General features: G+C 43.8%; 1 protein-coding gene across 1 annotated transcript in view; it reads right to left on the bottom strand.

Annotated features, from left to right (window-relative positions):
- Positions 1-2,194, bottom strand: part of DEGS1 (delta 4-desaturase, sphingolipid 1) — a 4,970-nt gene extending 2,776 nt beyond the window's left edge. The window contains exons 1-2 of the mRNA XM_019549533.1: positions 2,058-2,194; positions 123-865 (exon numbers count right to left, since the gene is read on the bottom strand). Of these exons, the coding sequence (XP_019405078.1) occupies positions 123-865; positions 2,058-2,139 (825 nt within the window). The 5' untranslated portion in view covers positions 2,140-2,194. The remainder of the gene's footprint in view (positions 1-122; positions 866-2,057) is intronic.
- Positions 2,195-10,441: the final 8,247 nt, after the last annotated feature.

The raw sequence follows: 10,441 nt of genomic DNA, 5'->3' as shown, positions 1-10,441 counted from the left end.
ATTTTGACCAGAGTTTAGGCAAGAATATTTATATTACCTTTAAGCTCAAACCACCCCCACCCCCCAAACACACATGCCACACCCCTGTCCCCACCCCCATCCACACACACCCCTCCACTTACCAATGGAAGGCTCTTGCCAGGAATATTAGGAAAGTCATGGTGTTCATTGTGATAGCCAACATTAAAAGTAAGCAAGTTGAGTGGCCCATAATAGGAATAAGTCTCATGCCCCTTTAGAAACATGTAGTGTTCAGCTATGAAGTGTCCTGAAATAGGGTGCAGTCCCAGTCCAAGCACTGAACCTGCCAGCATGTAACACAGTGACTTTATTCCCCAGAAGTAATATATCAAAACATCAAAAGAGAGCTGGGCTAACAAGTTGATGATTTCCAGTCGAGAAATAGGTTTGGGATTGATGCAGAGAGGTCGAATGGCATAGAAGAGGGGTTGAAGAACAATCCAGATGAACTTCCTAGAACGAGTACAGAAAAACCAGCCCTCAAAGTCAGTTGGAATATCCACGTCAATGCCATCCCCTCCCAGATAGCGATGATGATCCATGTGGTATCTCTTGAAAGATATGGAGTATGGGAGGCCAAGAGGAAGATTGGCAAATATTCCAAACCATCGATTCCACATTGCTTTGCAGTTGCCAAAAGCACTGTTGTGGGAGATCTCATGAATAGCTAGAGTCATTGAATGACTAATACAGCTCCCAAACACGTAAGCCCAGAATATAACCCATTTCCAGTCCAAGTCTTTAACTAGATAAAATGCTATCAACTGTGCAAGAACTATCAGTACAACTATCCAGATCAAGTGCCGGTCTGGCTTCATCAAGGCTTTTATCTCCGGATGTTTTGCTGTTGTGGCCAAAAGAAAAAAAAAAAAAAAGTTAAATACAAGAGAGGGAAAAAAGTTGCAACGAAAAAGCTTAGTGAAAAAACTAGAGACCTGCTCCAGTCATATTTCCAATTATTTGGATTCTATTAGGAATAAATATTCCACCAGAATATGGACAAAACAAGTCAAAGCAAGCAGGGACTTAACCAGTAAAGAGACAACATGTAGAAAGAACTATGTCTATCCTCGCAGTACATACAAGCTAAACTTAGGGCTGTTTCATGTAGGCCAAGTTGTTCCAGCTCACCGTTCACTTAATTTAGGGTAGTTGCAGGCACATTTATGCCAGTTGGGATTACTATTAGCTATTTCAGAGTCTGTCACAGTTAAGGCTGCTCAATTAATCGTTCTCAATTAGAACACTTGTATCAGAGAGTCAGGCAAACATGCTTGTAGTGGAGGAAGATGGAGAAATCCTTCAGTTGCACCTGCTTGAAGGAGGCATTCAATCTAAAACACAAGTATTTCTTAGTAGTGCTTCACATGACTTGGGTCCAGAGGTCAAAGAACTCCATTAAGAGCAATGTGAAGAGAGGAGTGAGACAAGCACAAATGGTCACAAGAGCATCTGTGACTCCTGAAGGAACTGTTTGGTGGAGCCAACAGACCCAAGCCAAGAGGGAAAACACCCCAGAAGTACTTTTTTCAAAACCAGCATGTCCTCAACTGGGAGCTAGACAAACTGCCCACACCCCGAGGGCCAGTACTGACCAACTGCTCTAGGTTCTGGCTCTGCACTAGGAGGGGGACAACTTTTTCAGCAGGCCTACCATAAGCCTAGCCCCCAACTCCCTGGCCCTGGGCGCACAGGACCCAGGCACACGCGTGGCATAGTTGGACGCCACCCTTTAAGCCATGCAGCGAGGGAGCGGACCCAGCCGGGGCGAGGCGTTTGAGGGGCCAGAGCAGAGACCCCCGAGCTCCTGGCCCCGAGCAAGGAAGGACAACTCGCCGAGGAAGCGGGCAGGACAGCGCCTCCCTCCCCAGACGCCGCCGGGAGAGAGCCAGAGTGGAGGCCGCCGCGCGGGGATGCCCCACCCCGGGACACCCACGGGCCGCCATCTTACGGCGCTGCCCGCAGCCGCGGCGCACGTCCCCGACCCAGCGCACGGCAGACCCAAGGCACTGCGGGCCCGAGGCCGCGGCGCTCACCCAGGATTTCCTTGCGGCGGTCGGCGTGAGGCTGGTCCGTGTACACCCACTCGAAATCCTCGCGCGCCACTGTATTCCCCATAGTAACTGTGCCCAAACTGCCACACCTCTACCCGGAGCCCCCCACCACCAAGTCCCCCCCTTTTCTACCACTAACGAGGGAAGGGGCAGGGCCCCTTACAGGCCCCGCCACGCCCCCTGGCTCGTTGCTGATTGGCTGCTGCAAACCCGCAACGTTCGGGTCGTTCCCTTTTGCTTTAGTTGCTTCCTGACGCGTTCGTCCACCACTGCCTGACCGCACAGCTCGGGCAGCGCTGCACGGTTCTACGGTTCCCTTAGATTAGAAGCGACACTGGGGTTTGAAAGGGCGGATGACGTGGCTGTCTGACGGGAACCTGGTCAGGGCCTGTTGGGCGGCGTGTGCGAGGGCGGTGTCGTTTATGACGTTGTTGGACCAACTGCCTGTCCCCGCCCCCTCCCCCCCAGCCCGTAATGGCCCCCGCCTGGCACGTTGCTAGGGGTATGTTGCTAGGGGCGGGGCCAGCCTTCGCTCAGTTGGGCCCGTGTTTCGGAGCCCCGCCCAGTGCTGCTTCCCCTCCCCCACCCCGCCCACGTGGGCAGGTAGCCGTGGAGCAGGAAGGAGAGAAATCCCTCGAGCCGGGGGATGGGAAGAACGAGTAAAGGAGTAAACCGGTGCGGTTAGAGTCGCGAGACTCTTCCCCACAGACTGGCCGAGGGCTGCTCTCCATCTCAAGGCTCTCCTCTTAAAGTCAAGTCTCCCCTCCAACTCAAAGCTCCCTTGTGAGATTCAGGGCTTTCCCCCTTAGTCTCTCCCCTCCAACTCAAGGCTCCTGTCAGTAGGGTTGCCCCGGAGTCTCCAGGGATTAGACCTAAATCTCCAGGAGGCTGCTGAGAGTCACCGGGATATCAAGGATAGGGCCTTCATTCATATAAATGTTAACTGTTAAATTTGCTTTGTACAGTAGTCCAGTAGTTTGTTTAAATATAAGGTGCATTTTCCTTCCTCATTTAAAGTCTACACACCGAAATCCATATCTGATATACACAAGCACATGGGCATGTTTGTGTTGTGTGTTGTAGGCATGCTGACCTTCCAGAAAAACTCCCAGAATAGTTTCAGAGTTGGCAACCCTACCTGTCAGACCCAAGGCTCCACTCCTTATAGTCAAGGCTTTCCTCCAGTTACGGCACCCTGCCTCAGAGTCAAGACTCCCCTCAAACTCAAGGCTTCCCACCTCAGACCCAAGGCTCCCCTCCTTAGATTTAATGCTTCCCTCCAATCAAGGCTCCCTGGTGCCCAGTCAAGGCTCCCCCCCAATTCAAGGCTCCTCTTCTTAGACTCAAGGCTCCCCACCCCAGACTAAAGGCTCCTCTCAGACTCCAGGCTCCCCTACGATTCAGGGCTCCCCGCCTCAGACTCAAGACTCCCTCAGGTAACACCATCTTAGTTTTCACACATTTTTTGACTACAGAAAAATCCTAGAGCAATTCATCTGTTATTACGAACTGAAAAAGCCCACAACAGGTAAGAATGGTTTTAACACTCTGGATTCCTGTCTGAAATCCCTGGGTTTATCTTGCAATTCATTTTTGCACGCTTTAGTGCTAACATTGTGTGGCACCCCACAGCACCCTGGAAAGGATCTTAAGGTGCCCAGAGTGCCACATTGCCCTACTTGAGAATCACTGTCTTATATTAAGAAGCATTAATATAGAAGATAGAAATCTTGTGGCATTATTGCAGAATCAAAAAGAGGTTTATATTGCTGGCAGGTGCTCACAGGCATCCCAAAAATCTTGTTCCGAGGCTTGTGTGGACTTGCCCTGGAGAGCATCGGACACGATATTGCTCATATTACAATTGTCCTGTCTGTTTTCTTGTGATGGCTTGTGAGGATTTGTTTGGGGGAGAAGTTTACTGACAGCAGTTTAGATTAAGGATTGCTTCATGCAGTGATGAATACATACATGGTTGGGATTTGAGTTGTTTACAAGTCCACTCAAAATGAAGCTATTTTAAACCATGCTGCTAGGGTTAATTTATATGATGGCAGATCACCACCAGATGATATCTTGCCATTTATGCAAAGTTCTTAATACCCCTCCAGATTCAGAAGGAGCCAGTCAAAAGACTTTATTATGATTATTAAATATAGATTATGGCATTAACAAATAATTTCATTATTAGTACAGCCCAAAGGCCCCAGTTGGGATTAGAGCCCTGCTTGGTAACGTACCAACATAGAAAAGAATCAATCCCTGCTTTGGAGGTTTTACAATGTAAAGATCTAAACCACTCTTTCTTAACTCTTTGAGACTCAAGGTACCCCTTAGAAAATGCTAACTCATAGCTTTCAGTCATTTTTTGACAACAGAAAACATGACAGAGCAGTTCTTCTGTTGCAGAGAACTCCAGAGGACCCCAGCTGGTCAGTATGGTTTTGACACTCTGGATTCCTATTTGAACCCTCTGGCTTTGTCTTGTGAATCATGTATAGGTGTTTGCACACCTAATAGTGCTAATATTATGCAGTCTCCTTCAAAGTTGCAGCCTGGTGGTAGTGAGTCACAGACCTAAATGGACAAAACAAGATGTGGAGATAACATACAAGAAAATTAATCTGGAGCATTACAGCCATTCTGTCAGAATGTGTCAGAGATGTGTCATTTTATTCAGGGTGTGGAGCATGGGAGGGAAGTGGAATCAAGCAAGAAAGTAGAAAAAGTAAAGATGAAGAAGAGGACTAGTCCCAGCTTGTCCCTGCCTTGCTACTGGGTTGGTTTTGTAGACACTCTGACAGAAGTCAGTCTTAAGGGAGGAATTAGTGGTATCACCTAGGAGCTGTTTGGATTTTATCAAGGTCTTTTGTTTGTTTGCTAATGACTTTGCTTCACAATGAGTCATGAGTTAGTCTTTGTATGAACTAAGAAGCTGGCTCCGAAATACACAAAATTGCTTGGCTACTCTTCCTTTTTCCTAAAAGTTTCCCCCATTGCTCTAGTTCAGGGAGTAGCATTGGGCTGGCCACAAGCACTTTCACCACCATATGGTGTCAACTGGCTAAAAGAATTAGTATATTGAATAATATAAAAGCTAGAAATTGACCTACATTAGCATTGTAGGACAGTGAGCTATTATCCAAAAACATTTAGGGTAGACACATTGCAGCAACCATACCATAAACTTACAAAGCATCATGTAAACTAAAGCTGAATACAAATGGTCATAGAACCAAAATATTCAGACAGTGATGAAACAATTTGTAGCCTGGAGGTCTTAGTGATTTGATTTGCCAGAGGCTAAGAAAAACTACATTGGCATGAGCAGATGGCTATAGATAATCAGTGGCTTGGTTTGGGCAATTATGCTAACTAGTTGAGACTTTTTATTAGCTATTTCCCTGCAGACTTTTGACTAAAAGTATTAGCCCTAATGTACATGCAAATGATAATGATAATTCTCAATATAAAAATTCCATTTTAAAAATTAAATACAGTCTTGTTAGATAGAGAACCCAAAGAATACGCATACTCACAGGGATTGAACTCCAACTCTGTACATATGTATAAATATATCTATTTTTCACAGTACAGTGCAGCCTCCACATTAGAGTTGCTATTTCTCCTTATAGTCTGGTGTAGTAACACTGTTTCTCACAGCCCTTATGAGAATGAGAGGTCCCAGATTTAAAATACAAGTAGATGCGTATAACAGAAACCATTCCCAGGTTAATGACTATATTTCCCTTTTTAAAGACCTGTTGGGAGTAATGCAGATCCCACATCTGCAGAATACAAGAAGTGTAGAGAGAGACCTTATTTGTTGCTACTCACACTACACATCTTTGCAAAATGATGTTGTGGAGCTGAAGTGTTACAGAGGACTTTCATTTGGCACACTCCAAGGGATTGTTTCATCATCCTTCCTGTATAGCTACAAGAAACATTATACCATCCTTTCTACTTTAAAATTTATTTAAAAACTCTGATAACATGTCCAAGTCTCATGCACAGAAAAGTTTACTGCTGCTGAATGCATTTTCTACAAAGGCTTGCTGAATGCATTTTTTACAAGGCTTGTTGTTGATACATGTTACAAATCATTGGACATTGCAGTGAGGAACCTAGTTATTTAAAAGTTCTTCATGACTGAGGTCTTCACCATTTGTGTTACTGAGTAGTAACTATGTAAAAGCTCCTGAGTTTCATTACACTGAATGCTAATATTTGTGCCTAATCTGTAATTCTCTCCCCCAACGTCAGAGAGACTCTTAGTGATCCAGGGTGTTGCTGACATGTTTTCATGTTTGGAAGGATCTCCAACAGGCTAAGGAAATTAAATTGAAAAAACTTTGGACATTGTTATTGTAAAATGGTATTCCATTTAAGGCCAGATAACTGATGCAGTTCTTTCTGAATATGGAAAGAGGAAATTATGGTGATGTCAGTAACAGCCTTGGAAAGAAACAGCCCCTCTGACTTGGTTAGTAGAATAGGTTTTGTACAGTTAACTTTCAATAACAAAAACATTTAAATAATAAAAGGTTAGGTAACATCTCATTTTGTGAATAAATCATTCTCATTATTGCTTCCCTCTGCTTCTGTTCCAGCATTATTTGGCAATCAATATACCATAATGAAAATGAATATTAGGGCTATGTTTATATAATAGGAGAACTGGAATTACATGCTTTCAGATGTTATACAATATTGTATCTTGTAACATCTTCACAGCACAACCACCACTATTATATCCAAATTGAGAATTTAAATTATATAATAATAATGTTATCCTTTAAGGGTCTTTATTCTTGTCATATCCTTCTCATTGTTTTCCACTTAACAAACAGTGTGGTCAGTTACTGTTATAACCTTGCTTCTTACTTTTCCTGTTATTTCACTCGAAGGAAATGAGTCATTAAAAACATACATATAACTTGATGTATGCATTTTCCTTGATAAGAAAATAGTCTGTTATGACATTAAAGCAGATACAAAAATCAGGAGACTAGAACAAATACAAAATTATAAAGAGTGTGCTTTAGTTCAGTTTCTTGCTTTGCTGTTTGGAAGAAAAAAGAAAGCTGACCCAAATGCAAAGAATATATACCTCATGTTGAAGTCAGCCATCAGGAGTTCAGTGAAAGTACTTTAGTGTCTTGTCAATGGTATTTCCATCAGTAATAGTATAGACAACTGTGCTGATCGCAACTATCTTGGAAATGCATAGGGTAAAGAACAGTCACTCAGCTATTGTTATAGATCCCTGTCAACCCAATTGTTAGGGGGGAAAAAACACCTTGTTAACAAATATTTTCCTTACCTGAATGTTCCCTTTCTTAGTCCAAGACATAACATATACCTAGAAATATTAAAAGCAGCTTAGATTTGTCCTTGGAATATATGCTCACTCCAGAGGACTGCCTTCGTAGCTATTTTGAATAGGGTTAGTTATTTGACTGGGAAAAAATATGGTCAATTGACTGGTCAAATATTGTCAAACAATGATCAAGTATCTTAACCATTAATTTTTATTGCAAAGGAAAAAGAGAGGCTTTAACTTTCAGTCAGTTCAATAATGCTAATTATGAAAACCAAATTAGTTAATTGTTATTGTGAAATAATTTAATTCTAAAAAACTGTAATGAATTATAACTAATACTGTTACCTAAGTACATAGATGAACAATATTCAAGATTGAAGTAAGTTCTTCTTGGTTTTTATCCCAGGAATCCAGAGTTAGCCCAAACAATTAAAAAATAAAACAAAAGTAAACAAATCAATCGCACATAGCAACTCTCAAAGGCAAGCCAGCCTTTCTATGCAGAGTGTAACAGGGTTACTTGGGGAAAATCCCCGTCACTGGCAGTCATGACGTGCCCTGCTGTGGATTTGTACGTGGGGCGGATGTGGGCTGCTTACTGTGGGCTCAGGGCTCCCCATGCCAGCCGCATGCCCCCTCCCTCCCCATCTAGAAGCAGTGGGTGTGGTGAGTTGTGCCTCCTGCTGCCAGGAGGACAGGAGGTGCACAGCTGGCGCTGAGTCCCCAGGGCCACAGCAGCAGAATAGAGAGCACTGAGCCCACAACCGGCAGCCCACATCTGCCCTCACCCTGCTTGTCTCCACTTGGGCCATGGTGGGTGAGGGGTGGGCAGGGAGTAGAGAGAAGGGAGCATGTGCCACCCCTCCCCCTGCCCAGCCAGTTTCACCCAGACTTTCCCACAGGGCACGGAGGCCCACCCCACCCTTGATAGTGGCAGCACCAGGAGGGGAAGGGGCCCCAGTAAATCTTAATCCACCACTGGCAGGAAGTAAACGATAACAATGGCAATGCACCCACTTCAAGGCATTTGATGAAAACCTGTGGGCCTATGGACAGTGGACGCTACACACGCAGTTCTACTTTGTGATGGATGCATTCTGTCCCTCTAGGAATTCTCTTTATTTTCTGTGAACATATCAAAACATGGACGCATTCAACCTGGAGATTGAGAGTTTCTTACCAGTCCTGTGGACATGAGAGGATTATTAAGATTTGGGTCTCCATTCTGAATCTGAATTGGTAAATAAAAGCTGTGTCTGTTTGAGTCCAGATTTGCTTACTGTTCTCCTTTCTTTTTAGGAATTGGAAAAAGCTGAAAATGAAAAGTTCTTGCTACTGTATTGAGGAGGAACTTCTTTAATTTCAAGAGACAGCAAAGCATGAACCTGCTGAGGTAACAGTGTCTTGTGAAAGGGAATTAATCAGAGGGGCTGGACCCAATGATCTCACGAGGCTGGTGGTAGAGGGAGTCTGGAATTGATTCCAATACCTAGTCTACATGATATCAAGATCCCATTGATCTGTTGGAGTGGTGTTCCAGGCTTGCAAAAAATAGATAAGATGCCTCCAAATGGAGAAGGGAAAAGAAAGAAAATAGGCCTATAGCACCTGACTGAAGAAAGCAACAGGCATGGTGGTGCAGCTAACAAAGCCAGAGTGCTTTTCTTTTGACAGCACTGATTCTTTCTGACTATTTAATCTGATGTTTGATATATGTGGTAATCAGAATATGGAGTCTGTCTAACTAATGCTTGTAGTTTATATTACTTTGTTTTCAATTGTAGAGCATGTATCTTGAGTGGTCTTGATAAGGCTCAAGAATGATGAGTTTAAAGTTTTAGAACTATAAAATTCATAAAAGGAAGATTCTTGATTCTTTTCAGGATTTCATGGGAAATTCAAGAAGACTGAAACTGACACAGATATGTCTGATATTACAGTTGTAATTGAAAATGGTTTAATAGTCACTGATATTTATACTGCAGTGTTACCAACTGCTTCTCAGGAATGAAAGACTTAAATTCCTCTCTAAATGTTTGTGGCAATTTATTTACAAAATCTGATACCTTATGCCAACTGAGATAGTTGCATTTGTAGAAGTTTTTGAGTGTTTTAGCAATCTTTACCTAAAAACTTTTTAAAAAACAGCAATTTTTCCCAACCCAATCATTTGAACCAGGTTTGGAGTTCTGTTTTTTTGCACATTCCTGAACTAGCTAGTTTCATAGAGGTTGGAGAGGGAGTGGCTGGTGTTTGTCACAATAACAGAGCTGGTTCAAGAAAACAGCAGCTTTACCAGCAAGTCTTTGATAAGATTGGTGAAGAAAGAGGTAGTTAGCCATGGTAGTCTGAGGCAGGCAGAAGGTAGGGTAGATTTGCATCTTAATATAGACTTAAGTAAATCAGAGATATGTTGTGTAGTCTATAAAGTATGGATAGTTTATAGATGCAAGCTCCTGGAAGGCCGCTTCAGGCCTAATACCAGGAAAAACTCCTTCACAGTCAGGGTGTCCAGACTGGAATAAACTCCCTCCAGAGGTGGTGCAGTCACCTACCCTGGAGGTTTTCAAGAAGAGACTGGATAGTCACCTCGCTGGGGTCACTTGACCCCAGTTGTCTTCCTGCCTAGAGCAGGGTGGGGCTAGACCCGATAATCTACAAGGTCCCTTCCAGCCCCTAACACTCTATGAATCTAAAGTGCAAGTCTACACTTGCTGCTGAAAGATTTGTGTAAAACAGCTAACCATTTGTGAGATTTTTCATTCACTGCCTCAACTGGGGATTTATGGGATCAAATCTTATTTTACCTTTGGTTGTCTATGTGCTACTTATATATTGTTCCACCTGTTTTTTCTCCAGCTAAAATTCTGGGGACTTACATGCCAGTCTCGGGCTATGGGTTGAGGAGGGGGAGGAGGATCCACGCGGTGAACCAAAGACTGCGGCGCTGGTGTTATCGGGAAGGCTTTGGCTTCCATGACCACAGCCCGCTCTTTGGAGAGAGAGGCAGCGAGATGCTGGGAAGAGATGGCCTCCACCT

The sequence above is a fragment of the Crocodylus porosus genome, unplaced genomic scaffold (assembly GCF_001723895.1).
Source record: "Crocodylus porosus isolate Cpor-Errol unplaced genomic scaffold, CroPor_comp1, whole genome shotgun sequence".
In the NCBI taxonomy this organism is placed as follows: domain Eukaryota; kingdom Metazoa; phylum Chordata; order Crocodylia; family Crocodylidae; genus Crocodylus; species Crocodylus porosus.
This window is presented reverse-complemented; position numbering and strand designations above follow the sequence as displayed.